Source organism: Octodon degus, unplaced genomic scaffold (assembly GCF_000260255.1).
Source record: "Octodon degus isolate 3935 unplaced genomic scaffold, OctDeg1.0 scaffold00180, whole genome shotgun sequence".
Taxonomy (NCBI): Eukaryota; Metazoa; Chordata; class Mammalia; order Rodentia; family Octodontidae; genus Octodon; species Octodon degus.
Window position 1 is genome coordinate 2,834,679 of NW_004524756.1, and position 23,217 is coordinate 2,857,895.

The 23,217-nt window shown below is 38.1% G+C and overlaps 1 protein-coding gene across 1 annotated transcript in view; it reads left to right on the plus strand.

The window, feature by feature from the left end:
* Nucleotides 1-23,217, plus strand: part of Slc7a11 (solute carrier family 7 member 11) — an 80,224-nt gene that overhangs the window by 42,790 nt on the left and 14,217 nt on the right. The window contains exons 7-8 of the mRNA XM_004643639.2: nt 21,060-21,183; nt 22,980-23,083. Coding sequence (XP_004643696.1) covers nt 21,060-21,183; nt 22,980-23,083 — 228 coding nt within the window. The remainder of the gene's footprint in view (nt 1-21,059; nt 21,184-22,979; nt 23,084-23,217) is intronic.

The window sequence follows — 23,217 nt, forward strand, 5'->3', positions numbered from 1 at the left end:
ATAACGTATAGACAGACTGCTTCTGCTAAAGCAGGAATCCATGAAGCGGGTTTGGTGCAGACAGGATGGAAGTGGAATGCGGAGGTCAGGCTAGGGAGAGCCTTCGTCTCCTTGGCATGGATCTTGGGTCTTACCAAGTCTCCCGTGGGGTTGTGCGGGCAAGCTCCTCTGCTAAATTTTTCTTATATGGCAGTCAGTACTTGGGGAAGACTGAGTTAATGGCAGGGTCAGGGGATTTTCTTCTTGTGATACATGTGGAGTGAGACAGTTGGGGTCCATTGAGGCATGTCAGTCTTCCCTTCATGTTTCTTTTTCAACAAATGAAAGGAAGTTTGAAGAAGCTAATGGCTTCCTGGACTTGCCCCAGGGCCACAGACAGACAGGCCAGAGGACACAGCGTGTGGCAGAAATCTAGTACAGAGCTCCCTACTCTTGACAGAGTCCCAGCTCAAAGCTGTGGCTTAAGCTGCTCAGAAAAAATTGAATCAATACTTTGTTCACATCCTGTCTTTGAAAATTCAGGGTGACCTTTTTGTATTAAATGAAAAAGATGATCACCTAGGGGCCTGGAAGATAGCTCAGTGGAATAAGCGCTTGCCTGGCAAGTGCAAGAACCTGAGTTCAATCCCCTGCTCCGCAAAAAAAAAAAAAAAAAAAAAAAAAAAAAAAAAAAAGAAAAAAAAGAAAAAGGATGATCACCTAGTATTCATGACCAGTGCAAGAGCAAATTGGGTTAATGAGAAGATTATTTTAAAATAAAATTATTTTTCAAAAGTGTTCAAATGACTGAATTTGGTCAGGCATTGGAATTCTCAAAAGAAAAATATAAAGATTATTGTTTAGTAGTAATTTCTGTGATATTCAAGTTGAAATAAAAAATGAGATGTGCTACTGCCTAATCTTGGTTTTAGTAATGTTATGACTCTATGTGGGGCTTAGTAAGTATATGAGAATGGATACAAGGACAGACTGCATTTGAGGCTTGTGTTGTGGGTGTGTATCAGTGAGATAAAGGAACCCTAGGCTAGATTTGGAGCTCAAATAGAATTCTAAGGCAGAGTGTGTAAATATATTGTAGGTGAAGGGTTGGCAACAGTGCTAGAACAGGGCGTGCGCCAGGCTGCCGGAAGGTGAGTGTTGCTAGGCTTGGTGAAGTCCCCACTCGGGCCTGGAATAGGGCACTAGTGGACCTTTCTGGCTAAGGTTCTCCACTGAGTTCTGGAAATAATTACTATTGTGACCTTAGCCACATTCTAGATCCCTTTTGGTCCTCTGGTTTAGGAGCTATTGGTACTGTAGCAAATTCTGAGTTTCTTTTCAATGGTGGCAGGTTCCATCCTTCTGATCAGTGCCGTACAAATACTGAGTGTGACAAGGCATGCATGTCACCCTGGCAGAGAAGCCCAGGGGTAGAATGCCAACAGGAGATCTCAGGGGAGATCAAGAGAAGAGTGAAGAAAAGACAAAGGGGAAGTGATTCTGTGGCCACGTCTCAAGCATGTGGTGACAGGAGAGCAGCTTGCTGGGTAGTTTTAAAAACGGAAAATAGTTTACATGGGTGGATGGAGGCATTGAGTCCAGCTTGGTAGCCCTGATGGTGGGAACTTAGTAGATCTGAAGAGCTGGGGTCAGATCTAGGGGAGGAGTCTAATTAAGGTTACTTCAAGTTCAGGGTCTGGGCTCTGAAAAATGAATTAGGAAAAAAAAATGAATTAGGAGTACACAGATGTTAATAATGCTTATTTAGGGGTTATTAATAGAGCCCTGATTTTATTTTATTTTTATTTTTTATTTTTATTTTAGGGAAGGCTCTACAGGGTGTTCAGGGTCTTACTACTAGATTGGACTCGTAGTGATCCACCCATTTACAGCCTTCCAAGAGCTGGGATTATATGCGCGTTCTACCACGCCCAATCTCAATCACCATTTCAGCACACCCTGGGGGCGGGGCTGGCACAGCAGGCCGGGGGATTCAACCCCCGGCCTCTGTGCCTGCTTGCGGGTGCTTTAATCCGCTGAGCTATATGGGTGGCCCTCCCTGAGTTTATTTCCTGTCTTATATCTCATATGCTCATAAAGATATAGAAAAAATATTTTTTGGTCTTTTTGAGATGGGGTCTTGCTATGTAATTGAGGTTGGCCTTGAGCTCACTTTGCAGCGCAGGCTGGTCTTGAACTCCCAATGATCTTCCTGCCTCAGCCTCCTGACCCATAAAGGTATAGAGTAGTCTGTGAACTTCTGAGAAAAACTAGTTCTACCTAGTGACCTCTTTCCAAGTGCATATTGATTGGTATGACTTAGTTTATTAAGCTGACTCATTGTCATGGTGAAAACTACAATAAACTAAAAAAAAAAAAAACACACGCACAATAAACTTAACTTTGAGAGAAAAATATCACAAAGATATGGAATGTTAATTTGGAAGGGAAAGTAGTCATTAAATTTCTCAACACTTTCATTATGAAGACAAAGAAGAAATTGAGGCCATAGAAATTGATTAATTTGTCTATATTTACAAGTGAAATCCTGATCCCTTTTGTGGGTTTCTTTCCAAACACTTAGCAGTATTGAATACAAATCTAAGAGATGGCCACAGCGAGATTTTAGCCATGAAATTAGCTGGAGGGAAAGTGTAAGCATTAGGAGTGACCTGTATGTCATTTGAGACTAGAATAAAATGGCTTTTAAAAACATGTAAAAACATTAACATTTGTCTGCATTCAACTTTCCAAAGCTGTTATTTAAGCAGATAATGAAAGAGGGTCTTAGGTTAGTGGAAGTAAGTAATCTATTCTAGGTCGTTTACTGAAGGTCATTTGGGTACAAAATTAAAACAGAAACTTTAAATGCTGAAATGTTAGAATATTATAAGTAAATAGCTGCCTTTTACTTTCTCCACTATCTTTACAAATACCTGGACTCTTAAAATAGGTTTGACATCTCTTTTGGGAGTAATACTTAATTTTTCTGTTATTGATATTGTCAAACCATCAAACCTCCACTTTCTATATCCTGGCTGGAGGCAAGAAAAGAGAAATTGATATAGAAAACACGATTTACTTTTGTTTTCAGCCAGAAAATGACAAAAGAAATGAGTCAGATTGACAGCAAGTGCAGGTCGTGATTCTAGGCACTATTTTGCAGCTGCTCCGGGTCTGGAGGATGAAAGGTTAAATATGTCTTAAGTCTGTGTAAGTGTTTAGCTATTTGATCTTGTGGTGCAGTGTCTGCCTGCAGACTAGTGGTGACCAAGTAGCAAATATGGGGAGACTGCAGCTACAGACTGAGCTCAGGGGTGTTGCTCTCTGAACCCTGGAGCTGTTTGTCTTCATGCCAAGGCACGACCTGAGCTGGGAACTTCAGTGAGGGGGGAAGCTTCCGTTAGATATGGAGGAGTGTTCTAAAGTCTCCAGTGTACGATGCAAGCCTGCGCTTGGCAGAGTAGGCGTTTTCTGTTCTCCCAGGAAGGTGCTAGCGCCTCCGCTATTGCCATTTCTAGAGGGACTTGTGGGAGTGTGGAGTCCCTGACCTCTTGGCTTAGCTTTCCCCTCCCAGGCCTCTGTTGCAGGGACCCTGAGAGACCCAACAGTCTCCGACTATCTTCCTGTTGTGTTTTCCCGGCACGCACATTTTATTCTCTCCATTGCAAATAGATAAGACTCAAGTCTTCTTGTAGTAGTTCTGGTCCAAGGATCCACTTAGTACTGTGACAGAAAGAGAAACTCCTGTGCACCCTTTACCCACTAGAGAAATAGACGCAACATTTTGCATCATTGCAGGTGATTTCTGTAGGATTTTCAGTATTACATAATGCAGCCACCTCCATTAAAAGAGGGAAAGAATTTAAAATGCTCAAAAAGTTATGCATAAGAAACTTAAAATTGCAAGATCTAAATCTCATCAAATGAAAGTACTGGTTGTTGTAAGTTTGTCTTTTGTCCTCACTCTCACGAGCACATGGATGTGTACCACGTACACGTATTGCATTACACGGCTTGAGGTAAATTACCTGTGCAATTCTTTTCCTGTCTTTGGCATTATATTATATTCTTAATTGATGATTATTTATTTTCTGTTTCCCTCATGAAAGGGGCCAGGACCTTGTCCATGTTTTCACTGTCAGTTCTCCAACAGTGGATGGTACCAGGGAGGACATCCTTCTGTCTAGATTCGCTGCATTTCAAACTTGAATTCCAGTCCTCATAGTCACGTGACTGCAGTACTCTCTGTCTCATTTTCTATTATCTCATAAAATTATGCCACATCACTGAAATCTTGAGAAGCTCCATTGGCAGTGTTGGTTTAGCTACCTGTGTGTTGCTGGGACACAGATACCAATACCCACAACTTAAAGGTAGGTTTACTTAGGTTCACAGTTTATGAAAGCTGATGCTCATTGTTGGTTGGCTCTAAGAGTGGCATGACAGGGCAAGATGCACAGGGGTCTTGTTTATGTCAGGAAGAAAGGAAAGAGACAGATCCAGGGAAAAGTGTACACACTTCTCAACCATGCCCCCAGGGAATTACCTCCTCTGACCAGTACCTCCCAACATCATATAGAGCTATATTTGATTCAGAGTCTGCAGGGTCTACTGGGTCTCACTACACAGCTTTGACTCCTAGGTATCCTCCTGTTTTCAGCCTCCCAAATGCTGGGATTACAGGTGCATGCCACTCCACCCAGTCTCAATCACCATCTCAGCGAGCCCGGGGGGCGGGGGCCGCATGGCATGCTGGGGATCAAACCCCAGCTGCTGCGCTCATATTTAGTTATAAATGCATCAGTCACCTACTACACTGATGAGAATCGTGTCCACATGAGCCAATCATTGCCCCATCCCCATGAGGGCTGGGGACATCTAGATATAAACCATACTAGATGGTGTAGCTCCTTGGATATGTGCACCGACATTTGCTCATTTCAAATTTTATAGGAGTTGAAAACCTTCCTAATTTGTTTCGTAATGCAATAATGCTGGGCAATACATCTGTTGCATAAATTTTACATATCCAATTAGTTTTCTAGTATAGATTACCAGGAGAGAATTTGATTTACTGTGTGTTTCTTTGCCTGTTTTTGAGACAGGTTCTCATTATGTAGTTCAGGCTGGCCTTGAACTTGCTTATGTAGCTCAGGCTGGCCTTGAACTCATAGTGCTTCTTCTGTCGCAGCCCAAGTTCTGGAATTACAGGCATGCCCCACAATTCCCTGCATAACAGAAAACTTTTAAAAGGCAAAGAATTTTTAAAAATCTCTTTTTCTGTTGCTAATTGCTTTTCAAAGTGGATATTTCAATTTCTTCCCCCAATACTAATAATTAAGAATACTTACCAGCAGTATCATTTTTTATAAAAGTCTGCTAATTTGAAAGGCAAAATCTATATTGTTTTATTTTTCATTTATTTCATCACTAGTGAGATCAACATTTACCCTATCTTCCCTGAGTAAATTATACTTGGACCCATGTTGGAGCATTGAATATTAGTGGTTCCATAGAATTTTTGTGTATTATGAATATGAATTCTTTAATATATGTATATATATATATATTTAAAATTTTTATGTATTTGGTACAGGGTCTTGCTGTGTAGCTCAGACTCGTAGTGATTGTACTGATTTCAGCCTCTCCAGCTCTGGGATTACAGGCATGCTTCATCATGCCCAGTCTCAGTGGCCAGCATGGTGTGTTGGGCTGGGGCTGGTGCGGCATGTGGTGTGGGGGATTGAACCCAGGTCCCTGTGCTTTCCAAGCAGGCGCTTAGACTGCTGAACTATCTCATTTGCCCACTTTACTATAGTGTTCATAAAAAGTTCATCCTGATTTTTTAGGTTACTTAAGTTTCTTTGAATTTATAATTAATGTAGTGACATTGTTGATTATTATAATTTTTTTTACATTCTCAGATTACTTCAATTTCATTTCTACTTCCTGTTTGTTTTTTCTAGTTTCTCTTTTACATTTAATACTATATCTGTAATGGAATTTTTTTAGCATAATAATATGCTGATTCCTGATTTCTCCTCAACTGTTTCAATATCTTCACTATGAAATCATTGTATTACCTCTCTTTTATAACATTTACTTATTTTATGATATCTGTACTATAAATTATAATAATTGTTATATATTCAATTTTGCATATTATGTAGGAAGTTGTATTTCAAGGAAATATATTCTACATTTACTGATCTATTAGATAATTACTATATAGCTTATTTTTATTTGTTTATAATACTCTTATTATATGTTTATAGTACTTTTCTTTTGTAGTGGAAGGTGACCTCAATTATTTTTGTTTCTGAATAGATTGGCATTAAATATGATTTATATTGGCATGGAGGCAGTTTCTAATCTTAGGGTTCTATTCATATGAAGATAATCTATACTGTCCTTTGAAAATTAAAGCCCATGCTTTTCAGATTATGTTGGTAGTATAATCTCTAATAAGAAAATTAGCTATATAAAGGTATACTTTATGTGTGTGGGTGATGTTTTAACAGTCCGGAAATTTCTTTTTCTGTGTACGGTAGTTAATTATTAACTTGGCTTCTTTTTCCTTCAGATTTGAAAAACTGCTGACTAACTAAAGTAACCTCCAATATATCTGCCAATAATATTAACTTTTCTCTTTTTTCCTTTTAGTCTTTTTGTTCCCTGAAGCTTTTGATTTTTTTGTGAAACCGGGGATTGAACTCAGGCCCTTGCACTTGCCAGGGAAGCGCTTATTCTACTGAGCCATCTCTCCAGCCCCTGAATTTTTTTTTAAATGTATTTAGTACAGGTTCTACAGGGTCTCACTAGACAGATCCGACTCGTAGTGATGCTCCTGTTTTCAGCCTCCCCAGGGCTTGGATTTCAGGCATGCACCACCACGCCCAGCCTCCATCAGTGTCTCAGCGTGTCCCAGGGGTGGGGACGGCACGGTACACGGGGATCGAACTCCAGTCCCTGCGCCTGCCAAGGCAGGTGCTTTAGTCTGCTAAGCTATCTGGCTGGCCTTACTTCCTGAACCTTTTTCAAAGAACAACTCTTAAGAATAATTACCTACTTTTCAGAATATTTTCAACAAAGTAACAAATGCCCAAATATTAACACAAATATCAGTGGAAACTTACAAAATATTTCTTTTTTTTTCAGAGACAAAAATATTTCTTTATGATCCTTGTAATTGTTAAAATTTCCCTTATATGGGATATCATATGAGTTTACATTTTATTTTATTTTATATTTTTGCGGTGCCAGGGATTGAACTCAGGACCTTGCGCTTACCAGACAAGTGCTTATTCTACTGAGCTCTCTCCTTGGCCCCTTAATTTTATATAAATCCAAACTTTTTGGTTACTAATAAATGGGAAACAATCTTTTGTCATATATCATAAAATAATAAGAAACATAGTTCCTATGTAATTAGAGACTCAGAATTCTAATATGCATTAGAAAGAATAAGGTATGTACATTTTCCTCTTTGACATCTTATTTTTGGTCCAAATATCTATAAAAATATGCAAATCATATTTTTATGATTCTCTTGGATATTTGCAACTTTTGTTATGAAACAATGTTTTGCTTCTTTCATTACCAGCTTTTGTCTTCTCATAGGGGTTTCACATCAATTGATAAAGTCTAAGTCATGCATAAAACTTCAGTGCAAACACAGATGTATTACACTTTCCAGCATAGCAGTCACAAAGGCGGCACAGCAGCTTGACAGTGAGGGGGGTCTGGCTGCTGGAAGGTATTCACAGAGGAGCCTGCGCTGGAGTTCTTCCCCTTCCTCATCTTGACTTGGTTCAGCCTGTGATTTTTTTTTTTCCATTGGCTGGTTTCTTGAGTTCTGTAGGGCCTGATCCCTACCAGGGCTCTGGTACCCTGTTTGTTTGTACCCTGGCTCCCCACTGGTGTCTCCAGCCGTGTGTTCCATGCTGTTTTCGTGTTTTATGGAGAAATGTTCATGTGTGGCTGCTGTGTTTGATATTAAATCTGAGATGAACTTCAGGAGGTTTCCTCCTTTTTATTAAAAGCGATTTTGGCTAGGGGCAGTGTTATCCTGCTCATAAATCAGGTGTTCTTGGAGATTTAATAATTTAGAATTCACATGAGAGTTTGGTGGAATAAACATTTTTTTCTCTGTTAAAGCTGTGTTTCTTAACTTTCCTGTCCTGCTTTATTCACTGCTTCCATTTATTTCATTTTAACGTATTCTTTTAAGAGATTTATACAGATTCATCTTATGCCTGTGAAAATATATAAAGGAGTCAAAGTGATAGAGTAGTTTGTTGAGTCACTTAAATTTGACCCATTTTGTGTCTTCTCACCACTACTAAAAATGTTTTTAATGAATTAATTTTTAAAATTTCAAGTTATATCTTTCAAAGAAGTTATCCCTTCTTCCTTCTTTAATGAGCTGCTTCAAAAGTTGATAAAAAGCAAAGAAAATTAATAAAGGTCCTGAAGGCCATAAACTTTCTCCCTGTATAGTTAGAGTTATATAACAAGAAGAGTTACCCTTGAGGGTGATGTGCAGCCCTGAGGCCACCTCTCAAAAATGTTTGCACTAGAGATTTAGAGGAACTCTTTTGGGAGTGCTTTAGAATATTGGGTAAACACTCTTAATTTCTTTGTAGAACTTGGTGATAGTGAAAATATAAATAGGGCTGCTTGAAAAGACTTTAGTTAGAGGCTGTTTTCTTTTCCCTCAAAGTAAGAACAGTGTGGAATGGAGAGTCTTGGGGAAGCAGACCTACTTAGGAAGTGGGGGGAAGACTTCTTATTCTCTTGGGGGTGAAGACTTTGATCTGAGACAGATTGGACTGGAGAAGGTCGGGAGAGCAGCATTCTAGGGAGAGGGCCTCTAAGCCTTGTCCTGTCTGAATTTTAGATTCCATGAGAGGAATCCTTTATCCCCTTGACTTATAATAATGTTTGACCTATAGAGGATATTTGACAAAACTGGTTAAATGAATGAACTTTCTGTAAATGACAATAGATATGATTGTCAGTAACCTTCAGAATTTTACTACAGATGCCCTCCTAAAGTTCAGATTACAAAATGATAGTAAACCCTTAATAATAGCCAATGGAATAAAATATAGTGACTTATAAAGATATTCGCTGTGTGTGTTTGATAGTGTGGTCAGTGTACATGGCTTTCTGAAGCTCTGGCCTTATGACAGGAAGCCTGTTTAAAATGCTGAAGAGTGAACAAATCATTTATCCTTTAAATTATCTTCTGTAATGATCTCTCTCTTTTTTTCAACCAGGCTGACACTTTGAAGTTGTAGTGATGGAAGGTGCTTTGATGTGCTGTATTCCTGGCTAAGGACAGACACATCTTTAGAGGACAGGAGAAGAGATTGAAATTAGTACCTTCTCCTTGCCTCTGGAAGATAGAGTGAAGCAAAGGCAGAGATATCCTTAGGTCGCTTGGTTTATCAACAAGTACTTAACAGAGCTTTTAGAGAACTCTACTGAAAATCTTTATTGATGATATTTTTTGCTAAAATTATTTTTTTAAAGAAGAACTTTCTAGAAAATGGACTTCAAATTCCATTCCTTAAATCCCCTCTTCAGCTGCCAAGAAAGTGTAAGCCCAGAGGGACCCAGTGATCACCTCTGCTTATGCTGGTGGTAGGGTTATGACTAGATGTAGATTTCAGATTAGGGTCCAGAGACTTCTTCAGAGTTCTGTGGAATCAAGTTAGAACACACATCAAAGGCAAAGCTTCAGAGAGAAGGTGTCACTTAAAGATACCTTTCATTAGGATGATACTTGTAGAAATTTTTCAGTGATAGGAATTTGAACAGTGGAGCCAAGGGAAAGAAATATGGAAGAAGAGGAGGGAATGTAGGGGCTGGATGAATGTGTGACCCTTTCTCTGTCCCTTGGGTGGATATACCCTGAGCTACAGCATGGGCACTTGACTTGAGAAAAATGTCCCTGGAGAGAGAAGTTTGCCTGTGAATCTTTGTAATCTAAGAAAAGACGATAGTAAATATAAAATGAATGGACAAAAGCTTATTTTTCAAAAGACTGTACTTTTTAGCTGAAAGATAAAAGATCACAACATTTTCATTTCTGCTGGGAATATGAATCTTTATAAATGGACGGCCTGAGGAGAGGAGAGGGAGGGCTTGCAGGAGGCCCTGCCATTCTGTGGGCCTTTGTGACCTTTTCAGGGAGCTGTCAGCTTTTCCAACCAGGAGTTTTCATCGTGACTTTCTTGACAATGACACATTCTCTCTGAACCGGCAGGGTGTTCAGCCCATCAGCTCTATTTTTTCTCTTCCCCACCTTTCCCTCTGCACCAGTCTGCTGCCATGTCACGTCTGTGGTGGCCCCATTGGGTGTACATTCACCACTTTTCCTAAAGTCAAGTCCAACCTGTTGGCTCTGCTACTAACTTTATAATTTTCCAGCTAATAGCTTTGTTTGTAAAATTAGTTTTTCTTCTGTTGGAGTCCTAGGATTTTTTTTTCAGTGAAAAATTGCTTTGAACTTTAGAGCATTATGTATGTACACATTCATGTATATCTTCCTTCATATAGAGGTACTTTAGAAAATCAATTTATATGTATTTTAATGTGAGCATTAGGAAGCCAGGATTGTGTCTAGAATGTGGTCTAAAGATACCACTAGATTTGCAATGTTGAGAGCAGTAATTTTAAAATTATCCAAAAACAATGGAAGAGATGACTTTATAGAATACTGTATTAAAACTAATGAAACAGGAGTTACCTGGCTGAAATAAAGGAGGCCAGGGTAGACGGTAAACTTTATCTACTGTTCACCTCCTATTTTGATTCTTAGAAGACCCAATTTAAAGCCTGTTACTTATTTGATCACCAGATAGGAATATAAAATTATTGCTATTAATTTTATCTGTCATTGTTGCACTGAAATGTTGGAGGCAAAATTTTAGCTGTAAAAATTTTAGTATGGTTGTTGTGATTGTCTGTGTTTATCAGGTCCAATTCTTATGCAACTGTCAGAAATATGACTAGACCCGGTTTGCATGTGTATGGTATGTCACCATTTTTTGTTAAGATGTAAATTTACTGCCTGAGGAAGTTTGATTCTACTTCCCATATATAATACCAAAGTGGGTATATTTATTCTATATGGCTTTGGTGTTAGTGTGAAAATCTGTTTATTTAACACTGTATGTTGAACTATGTCTCTTTTGGGGGAAAAAGGGTCAATGTGCTTTGATCTTTATTGAGATGGTAGTAATTTTCAGAAATAGAAGGAATTTTGTGTTTCAAAATAGTGAAGAATGAAATCTATCTTTTTTCTGTCTCTGGAACATTTAAATAATATTTTTTCCCTACTCTAGCTTTTTGGGATGAAAATTCATTTTTATTTGATATTACCATTGGTACATTGTTTAAAGAATTTTATATCATATACTGCTCTTTTATAAACTATATATTCTATAGAATAAAATTTAACAAGGATTCATTTTTAGTCATATATATATATATATATACCACATATATATCAACTTTGAACTAATTTCTAAAAGTCTTATAATGTGAGCCCTTCATTCATTACTTATAATTGTATGCTACTGTTACAAAAAGCAAATCACAAATTTCAATAGCTTTCAACAATCAAAATTGTATGCTTCAACTTCTGTGACAAACCGTTGTTTGTGTCCTGGTTTGATGGTTGCCTTTTTCTGCATGCTGATTCCCTTTCCATGGTGTAGTTTTATAGCAGCAGGGCAGGTCTGCTATAGTTGGGTGTGAAATGACTCTTCATGGCCTATGTATTCACAGAGTGTGGTCTTGTTAGGAAGTGGGAGCTTTGAAAGAGGTTTGACCAGGCAAGAGGTCTTTAGGTCACTAGGAGTTTGCAGCTGAAGAGGATTATAGGAGTTTGGTTCCTTTCTTTCTCTCTTCCTTGCTCCCTGGCTGTGGAGTGAATGGTTTTTCTCTGCCACACACTTCTGCCGTGGTGTGCTGTCTCACTGCAGGTCCAAAGCAACCACCATGCTCTGTCATGAACCGGAATGTCCAAAATCACGAGCCAAAACCTGTCTTTATAATGGATATTTTATTAAAATATTTTATTTGGACATTTTATTAAAGCAACAAAACAGGTCAGCAGAGATAGCTCAGCAGACTAAGTGCCTGCTTAGTCAAGCACAGGGACTGGGATTCAATCTCCAGTATTGCATGCTGCACTGGCTCTGGGTCCCCTGAGCTTGCTGAGCTGGCCACTGAGACCAGGCATGGTGGTACACACCTGTAATCCTGGCACTAGAGAGGCTGAAAACCAGAGGATCACTAGGAGTCTGAGCTATGTAGCGAGACTTTGTACCAAATACATAAGTTAGAAAACAAACAAAAAAAGCAATAGAACATTTTTAAACACAAGTCTTTACAACTAGATCTCAGTCAATGCAGGAAAAACAGGTATTCTACTGCTTACTCCCATTGAGCTTCATTAGGGGCAGCTACTTACATTCTATTGGCAAGAATGAGTAACATTCCCCACCTTGAAGCAAAGGAGTCTGGGAAATGTGGTCTCTGTCTATGTAACTACTTCTCAGGAGTAACTTGTTATTAGGAAATAGTATTACACATTCTTAGTAGGTGTAAGATTCACAAATCTGAATCTTAGTGATGCTGTTATAGAATATTTCAATGAGATGTTGCATTATCTTAGTGCATCTTGGGCCAAATCCTGAGGAAAATAATAAAAATTTAAGAAAAATATGGTAAGAAAAACATAACAAAAATGAGAACTGGACATTAGTGTACAGTGTATTACTATTGAAATTTAAAATCTTATTTAATTGCTAGCATTTTAGTTGAAATGAATTTTGTCTTTGTATACTAGAACTTGCCTGCAAATATATCTTTGTTCATCCATGATAAGTATGGATAGCTACAATACATCTGGAAGACACACACTAAATCTTCAGAAAATGAGAAAAAATGAGATGCAGACAATGCAAATTTTAGGATATTGTGTGAAATGCAAGCCAATGAAAATTTACACTGAAGCTAGATTTTGCTGAATAATTTTATTTGGTCAAGAATTTATTCTAATAGCAAGATAAAAAAGTATTTAAGGGATAAAAATGCTTATATTTATGTTTCTGATTGCTCATTACCCTGGGTTTCTGAGTTGTAAGTTTCCATTTTAGCTCATTTTCCTGTGTGGTTTTGCTTGAAAGTAGCTCTGCCAGACACTTTTCTACGTGAGCCTGCTCCTCTCTTTTATGTACATATGCCTGTTCTTCCCTCTCAGAGTACTCTTTGAGCCTTCCAGTTTCTAATCTATGTCTGTTTATTTCTTACATCTCCTTCCAGGTCTCTCTGTCTTCCCTTTTCTGTTTGTGGAGTTCTTCATCCATGGACAATGGAGAATGGTGAGATTTAGATTAGTCACCAGTGGTCCTGACATTTAAAACACTTCACTAGAAACATCCATGGCCTTGCCATGGTTTAGTGAGAAGCCGAGGGTAGGTTTTTAATGCTAGCTAAAAGCAATGGGATCACTGTGTGCACTTATGTGACAATATATTTGTCACATTTCACTGTGTTCATCCTTGGCCCTGAATTGTCATTAAGCAAGAACATGAACAAGGGGCAATAAAGAATGCTCATAAGTGGGCTTCCTGGATGTTTTTCTTCGTGTTGCTATATTATTTTCCTTTCAGGAACACCTTCCCTCAATTTTGAAGATTTGCCGTGTCTCTTCAAATGTTTTTCTTTTACACATTTCAATAACCTAATTTCTACTCAGAAGGAATAACTAGAGACCTAGTCATAGTTCTCTATGATAATGAGGCAAAATCACTGAAAATATATAAAGAGTTTGTATGTGTCCAGTAATTTGCAATCTAATATTTCTTCAGGTTTGGAAAACAGTAATACTTATTTGCAATTCAGTTTCCAGTAGCAATGTCAAAAATCATACAGCCAGATAGAACAGTTTCATCTTCTGGGACCACTAGACAGTTTGGTATAGGCAAGTGTCCAGGAAAAGGCATAAAACTATACTGAGGAAAAATCAAACAAACAAAAAACTTCTCTTTGAAATACACTCTTTTTTGACTATACCACATGGCCAAAATTTGAAGGGTAGAATAGAGTTAAAATAAATAGCAATTCTAAAAAAAAAAAGGTGGATCAAAAAAGAGAGAAGTAAGAGATTTTCAAGTCATTTCTGGGTCAGGTTTATATAAAATATTTCGAAGTCTCCATAGGGCACACTAAAAAAGATGCAAAACAAGCATGATTCTCAAATAAATTCTTAGAATCAGAAATACTTAATATAATTATAAATACTTTATGTTGAGATGAATCATAACTTTGTTTCAATTATATATAAGTAAATAGTCCCAAGTTTACCAACAGAATTTTAAAAATCTTTCAAAATGCCCTGGATTTTCTTTTTATTTTTTGCAACTTGCATTTTAAGAAGCTTAACATTTTTCTGCCTCTTTTAACCCTTTTTTCTTTTTGCTTTTTTTTTCTGAATAGCAAACACATGTGTTAAATGTTAATGATTTTTAAATAGAATAGTAAAGCATTAATATGTAGAAGGTTCTAGAACATTCGAGACTAGCTTTCAACAAAACTACCTACCATCTTTTGCTGGGCATGCAGCATGCCCTTCCCAAGGCATTCAACACAGAGGATTGTGTGAAAGCTATTTTGGTTTACACCGATCTCTTCAAAAGGTTTTGCTCATGTTATAATACAATCTTGGAATATACTAAATTCAAGTGATTAGAAAATTACTCTTGTGTTCCAAATAACAGACATTTTCCTAACCTTCAGGTCTTCTGGACTGTTATATCATGTACTCCCAGTAGGGCTTTTCAGGGATGATTGGATTATGGTGTTTTGGTGCTCGTCAGTGGACTAGTTCACCAGGAGGAAGGGTGGATCTCCCTCCCTCTGCCTTTGATTGTTCTTTGCTCTCCAATGCCAAGCAGAGCTGCCAGGCTTTCCCGACCTGTTGCCCTTGCCTTGGAGCCAGCTGATTATGGACTGAAATCTCCACAAACTGTGAGCCAAAGTAAACCTCACTTCTTGGCAGTGGTGGATGCTGGGTACTGTGTTTCAGCAGTGAGAAAGTAACTAAGATATGGACTATCTGGGAGATCAAGCTAGGTTTACTCATTCTGTGTTTACAGTTTTAGTCATGCTGGGCATGGGCATGGTGGCACACACCTTTAATCCCAGCATGCAGGATGGTGAAGCAGAAAGATCACTGTGAGTTTGATGCCAGCAAGACACTGTCTCAACTGCTCCCTGTCCTAAGAAAGAAAACACTTTAATCACCTTTAGCCAAAATAGAGCACTGGGGGCCAGGAAGATGGCTCAGTGGAATAAGCGCTTCCCTGCCAAGCACAAGGGCCTGAGTTCAATCCCTAGTTCCACTAAAACAAACAAACAAACAAACAAACAAACAAACAACAAAATACAGCACTGGAAGCAAAAGTCATTTCTTACGCTGTAATGTAGAATAGCAAAACAGGTTAGAAAATAGGCCTATGCTGCCATATTTGCAAGTATATTTGAAGGGGTTCTTAGGTGTAGAGAAAAATATAATTGACTTAATGTGTGTTACAGTACAACAAATGGCTGTCTAGTGTTCTGTTATTCATAGATATATTTTCCAGCGTGTTGGACTCCCAGGGATATTGCATCCAGTTTTAATATAGGTACAAAACACAGTATTGTACGTTGTATCCTGTGTGGACATCCAAGAACTAGAAGAATCTGGATTCCTGTGCTAGCCCTGTCACTAGTACTTATGATCTTGGTCATGTCACTTAACCTCTCTGAGGTTTGGCTTTCTTGCCTGCTCTTATCTGTTCATACAGTATCTCATACTACAAAATCTCATTCTACCGTACAAATTCTATGCATATAAAACTGTATTTTCCAGGGCTTTGAGGAGTTTTATAAATATTAGTCAACAGCCGTGACCACTGGGGTTATTCCTAGGAGGTCTGTCCTGTAGCATGAAAGTATTTCTAGGCAGATATTTTAGAGACTTGCATTTACTAGTTTCAAATAAAGCAACTGTTTGTCCATTTCCATGATAGACTCATTAGTGCCAATTTTAAAAAAGCCTGTAAGAAGGCTGTCCAAGACCTTTTTTGATGGAGGACAATTTGTAACTAATAAAAGTATCAGACTCACTCACTTAATGCTTGTTAATCTAATGATAAAAATCTCCTCAGGAATAAGCAAATTTAAGTCTTGTTAATCATAACAAACATGTACAGACATTCGAGACAAAGCACAACTCAGGTGTGAGTCACCTTAATTCAGTGTAGAGATGATGCTGTCCTTGCAGGTTGCAGGTCGGATTGGTAGATACCTCTGAATAAGAGGGATGCTTTGACAGTGCCTGTGGTCTGCTGGTTCCTTCCTCTAATTCCTTTTGTTATCCTGTGCTATTTGCCTTAATCTTGGGTTGCTAACCATGCTTATCTGCCAGCTCCATCTAAAGCCTCAGGAAAGATTGGTCTAGCATGGCCTAATAGCTTTTATCAGCTCACCCAGTGGTTCGTGTACTTTGATGAAAGCCAGGAGTTAACCACGTGACCCAGACCCTTCTGAATGTTTTCCTTTCTTAAGTGACACTGTTTATACTTAGGCTGCTCCACCCTTTTGCTTTCTCAGTGAAGCTAGCCCTAAGGACAGAAGATAGTGGCTCTTTTGCCGTACTTTCTCTGATTGCATAGCTTCATTTTATCTGACTCAGGAGAATCGCTAGGTATGTTATACACTGCAGTGGGATAAATCTCCCCACTGACCCCATCCTCGTATTGTAAACTCCCATGATTTCCCTTCTCATTATCTATATAGAACTTTTGGCTGAGAATAAAATTATCAACAATCTATTTTAGCTTATTTCACAAACTTGCTTATTTTCTTCCTTTTAGTATGAAGACATGCTGAGCAAATTTTATTAGATAAAGCTCTTTTATATAAATATTAAATAACTTATTTCATAGATACGGAAACTATTTAAAATTTATTTAAATATTAAATAACAAACTTATTTCATAGATATGGAAACTATTTAAAAAAATTCACTTACTATCATAGTCTATTTTATGCAGAAAATGATTCATGTCATAGAATAAATTTTTTGTCCTTTACTATAGGTTAAACTGTATTTTTCAGTGAATCTATGAGATATATAGTCATGATTATATCTTTGCACTAAACTGTATGTTCAATAACTATGATTTCATTGAAAAGTGATAGAATTTAGGAACTCATAGACATGACAGAAAGCAATGGCACTTTTAAAAAAAAGAATTAATTATTTATTTGAGAGAGGGTCTCTTCTATGTAGTTTAGGCTGGCCTTGAACTCATGGCAAATCTTCCTGCTTCAGCCTTCGGAGTGGTGGGATTACAGGCATAGACCACTAGGCCTGGCTACACATACACTCTAATGGTTAAAATGCCATAGTTTCATATCATTTTAAGGTAGGGACCAACAAGGAACTGAAATCTGGGTTTCTACTTACTGACTAGAGACTCTTGAATAGTTAAATTCTCAAAAGTTCCATTTCCTTTTTATAATTAAAATAATATCTAAGCGATAGTGGTATTGATGTTCCTTATTCAGAGAAACTTCTCGGGATAAAATGAGGCAAATATGTAAAATGTGTAAAAAATGTTGAGCATTAAGCAGCTCAACAGCAGCCTTACTGATGCTACTTTCATTGATTGAAAAGTGAGCAAGAAGGGTTTCTAATGCAGAAGACTGGATTTGCTAGGCTGTATTCTTCTAGGTCAGTTTAGAAAACCTGCGCCAGAGAGCATGTCATGTCTAGGCAGGAAACAGGCAGGGAGGCTGACTTGTACAAAGTGGGATGGGAAGGTGAATTCTACGCTCGGAGGGCCACAGCTCCAAGTTTCAGTCACAGTTCCAATTAATTCTCTGTGTTATTTTGCAATGGCACATGCTATGCCAGTACTACCTGTCCTGGGTAGGCTTGGTGACTTTACTGCATTTAAGAATGTCAGTTTGCTTTTTAATTATTGGAACCTTTACATACTTTAATTAGATGCTTGCAGGGACTAGAAACACTTTTCCTCTCCTGCTCTCCCTCTGCCTCTATTCCTTGTAGACTATATTAATTCTCATTTGGGGCTATGTTAAAACTGAAAGGATTCAAGTTTAAATAATACAGCGAGTGGCTGAGAAGCAGTGCACAAGCCTTTGTGTTTTCCCATGCTGTGCATGCACATTTAGCCTTTCTTTCAAAGAAACAAAATTTATCGTGAATTGCTTTATGCTGTTTGTTTCCCTGTATTTCATGGGCCCAGTCATTTTCTTTGTGTAACTTTAGCATTTCTCAGTCACAACTCACAAAACGTTTCTCGGTCACAACTCACAAGATGTGTTGTGGTATTAACAGAAAAGCCATAGGATCCTCTTGGTACTGGGGAAGAGGAATGTTTGCTATCTGTATGTTGGGGTGTCAGGGTGCTGACAGAGGTCAAGGCTGACAGCTTTGGGGATCAGGAGAAATGCCAGGCTGCACACAGCATAATGAATGGCTGTTGCTGACTGGTTGGGTGTGCCGGTTCTCAACAGGAGATGCTGCAGTTCCACGTAATGAGCCAGCACTGGCGTGCTAGCGCACCCAGCGTGGCTATCACATCGAAGCAGGCTGTATCTTTTTCTCCCCGGGTTCTGAACTACATTTTCATCTTGGAAGAAATTATATTGAGGTCTTCATAAGTGGCACCCAGCAGGGGGAAGGCTCTACCAGGGCTGATAAGCACTGTGGCTAAAAAATGATCAGCCTTTGTGCCTGGAGTTGAAGGTTTAAGTTGCCTGAACCGGAAAGAGTCTGAAGAGGCGATTATGTTAAGCAAGTAATGTGTATCGGTAACATGGAATCAAATTATTAGGGTCAGTAACTTCCTGGCTTTCCCAGTGCATTAAATGAAGATGTAATATTGCATTTGTGCTGTGTACCTTTTGATGCCACACAGTGTCAGCACTGTCTGGTCGCCCGCACTTCGCAGCATGTCACCTCTAATTTCATGGGATTATCTGCACCATTGCTTTATGAGATGCCCATGCTCGCCAGCTTCCTTTGAGCTCATAGCAGGGCAAGGCAAAGTCGTTTTTGTGGAGACATCTGTTCTTTTTTGTGTTATACACAAAATTATTATTGCCATCATTTAGAGAGATAGACATGTCCTGCAGTTATGCTTCCCAAAGTCTGCTCTTACTTCCTGGCAGGAGAAGCCACTGAATGGGCAAATGCTGAATGTGAAGGCGTTCTTGAAGATGGATTTTATTTTGCACATGTTTGCAGTACCTAATTATCGCATTCCTTGTGGGGAGTGTGTATGCCATCTCTCAGGTCTTTTTTTTTTTTTCACCCACTTACCATTACCTTTGTCCTCTATCCCTCTTTTGCAACATCTGTATCTCCCTATTTCCTATTATTGTTCTCTTGTTTTGACCTTTAGGGTTTCTTGTGTAAGACAAACTGTGCACTATTTAGCCTTCTCATGTAATTTATTTTACTTAATATCATGATCTCAAGTTGACCCTTTTTCCTACAAATAACCCAAGTTTGTCCTCCTTTTTGGCAGAATAGCTCTCCCTTGTGTGCAAATGCCCAATTATTCATTTGTCTGTTGAGGGGCACAGTGAACATTTCCATGACTTCGCTATTATGAACTATGCTGCTGTAAGCATGGGTGCGCATGCATTTCTGTGATATGATGCTTTTAACTCTTTGAGGAAGATATCTAGGATGTGAGTACCTGGGTTGAATGGAATTTCTAGTTTTAGTTCTCTGAGGACTGTCCGTACTGATTTCCACTGTGGTTGTGCTAGTTCCCATTCCCACCAACAGTGTAGAAGAAATCCTTTTGCCCAGGAGCTTCTCCAGCATTTGCTATTAATTTGATTTTTTGATGGTAACTATTTTTTTTCTGGAGCAAGGCAGAATCTCAGTATTGTTTAAGTTTGCATATCTTTAATGACAAGAAATGTTTAATATATCTTCGGGTATTCATTGGCTTTTTATATTTCATCTTTTGAGAAATGTGTGTTCATTTCAGTTGATCATCTTTTGATGGAGTCTTTAATGGGTTGGGTTTACATTTTGTGAGGTCTTTATACATTCTCAATATTTTAATATAAAGCACTTGCAAATTCTATAGATCGTCCTTACATTCTCTTGGCTGTTTCTTTGCTGTGAAGAAGTTTTATTAATTCTATATGATTCTGATTGATTCTTGGTTACATTTCTTGTATAACTTGGATTCTGTTCAGAAAACCCTTGCCTATGCTTATGTCTTCAAGAGAGTTACTTATTTTTTCTTCCAGCAAATTAAATGTCTCTGTTTTCACATTTAGAGCTTTAATTCACTTTGACTTAAATTTAGTACATGGTGAGAACTATGGCTCTAATTTCAATCTTCTACATGCATGTGGATAGCTAGTTTCCCCAGCACCATTTGTTAGAGAGGCTTTCTCTCCTCCAGTGCATTTGACTTTTGTCGAAGATCAGATTGCTGAATGTTCCTGGGGTTGTTCCTGTATCTTCTATTCTGTTATTGAGGACTTATTTTAGAAAGGTGCCAAGACAGTGAATTAGTATTAGAAAAGTATGTAATTTACAGTGGCTTTCAAGGTACCATTCCTTAGGCTAGCTGCCTTGGACCCATTTAGGAGCTTGTGAGAAATGCTAAATCTCGGGAATCAGAAACTCTCGCATAGGGCTGTGTTTTATCAAGTCTTCTGGGTGATTTCAATGCACGCTGTAGTTTGTACCACTCTAGCATGCATGGAGGGTATGTTCTGGGGCGATAGCAGCAGATAAAACAGGTGAAATATCTGCCCTTGTGGACCTTATTAAATTACAAAGGAAGATGTGGTACTTTGTTGTGATGAAATGTTTATTGCTACCCTAGCAGAGCCTATAATTATCATACATGCTATTATGTTCTTCATTCGAATGAGCCTGCTACCTGCTTTAGTATCAGAAGATAACTAACAACAGACAACTAATAAGTGATTTTTTTGCATTGCAGAACCGTGCCTCTTGCAATATGTATATCCATGGTTATTGTCACCCTTGGTTACGTGCTAACAAATGTGGCCTACTTTACAACCATTAGTGCCGAGGAGCTGTTACTTTCAAATGCTGTGGCGGTGGTAAGTCCAAGTTGAAAAACTGCCAATTTGAATTTAGGTTAATGAGTTGATGCAATTTTATAGTAGTTCCCTCCAGGAGAAAGTGTTTTGGAATTCAGTTTTTTTTTATTGACCTGAATGATAATGTCTATTTAAAAAATTTAGAGCATACCTTAGCATATTCCATTTAACAGGTACAGGTGAAATCCTTAACAATTTTGCTTTACTCTTAATTTCTTGTAAAAACATTTCCACATGTACGTGCTTGAAAAATATGTCAAAAACTTTTGAGTAAAAGGCAGTATTCTTTAACATATTTTTAAGAACAGGTGGATTGAACAAATAGTTCTTTCTTTGATACACAAATTGCAATTCATTCTGCATCCTTTCCTATTGGTAAACTTTCTAAATGCCGGTTTAAAATCCTTTACCAAAAGGATTAAGAATTTTCAAGTGAACCATGTATATTTGTTTTTTCTATTATAACCTTTGAATATTAGTCTCAGGATAATATTCAATTTGAGGAATTCTGGGTGATTAAATTTTAAATATGTTGTTTTTGTAGTACTCAGAATATTAAAGATAATAGTGTACATTTTAACTCTCTCAGAAGTGGATACACATAATTTCACATTTTCCAAAGTTTGATACTTGCACTGTTTTTGTCCCCCAAAGATTATGTCATAGGACTCTTATTCTGTGACAAATCCTTTTATTTTGCATAGAAATTTAGCTTGCAAGAGAACATGCACTCATGACCTTCTAACAATGAAAGAGGAAAAATTAACTTCCCATCATTGGATAGTCAGGTCCTTTTAAAATAGCGTGTATTACCTCAGATAGCAACATCGACAGGGAATAACCTATTTCTTGTTGGGTGAACCCATGTAAGAGTTCACAGTATTAAAAAGACTTTGGCCACCACCTTGCATCCTATCATCAAATCACATGTACGAAGTTTACTGACATCAGGTCAGTTGTCTCATCTTTCTAGGGAAAGGGCAGCACTTATGCTTTGGGCATAATGTTATCCATTAAATGCACTGTACCAAGGAATCAAGGACAACTAAAGAGCTCCACATATTTTTGGGGAGGAAAATGCATTCTTTATGGAAATTTATAGCATTACATACAAAAGGAGATTTCAGAACTTCGTTTATCTTATATTTTCTCTGACTTTTTGTCTTGTGATGCTGATTTTGCCTTTTTATAGGAAAGCACAGAGAAAGTAGTAGCTATCTGAGAAGGAGAAAGTGACTCTCTAAAGAGAGGTTCGACAAGTGTAACTCTTTCAGGGAAAAGATTTCTCAGAGATATTCATGTATGCATTATATATGTGACCAAATCATCCACTTTTATTTATCCCCTAGTGTGAGATCAGCATTAGAAACAAATGTCTACCATAGTTCTCAATGTGTCCCTATACCTCACTATAAAAATAGAGCTCTCCAGACTCAAGGGAAGGTGTTGTGCAGGAGGATTTCTATCTTCAAAAGTAGAATGTCCGAATTGAGCGTTTTACACTCATTAGTCTAAGGTGATACATCATGGTTGATAGAGATTGAGCAAGTGGATCCTTGCCCCTGAAGGTGGAGAGAAGGTGCTTGCTTTTGCCACAGTTTTGTAATAAGAAATGCCATGGTACCTGCTTTTGATTATTGACTGTGGAGCTATACTGACCCTAACCAAACAGAAACATTATAAAACATACACGTATCACTGGGTTAATAGGAAGTCATAGAGCAAGTTTGACCTAAATTGTTTCATTTTATTCTTTCTGGAAAAGCATTAATTTGCTTCAATCCTTCTCTTACTAGACGTTTGCTGAGCGGCTACTGGGCAATTTCTCATTAGCAGTTCCGATCTTTGTTGCCCTTTCCTGCTTTGGCTCCATGAATGGTGGTGTGTTTGCTGTCTCCAGGTGAGTGAGTTCATATATTTCCAGGAACACACTTCTGTAGTTGAGATTGGATGTGATAAGGACAACTTTAAAATGAAAAACAACTGCCTCCAAACCTGTTGTTTTTAAAGGGACAGGCATGTTGAGTTTGTGTG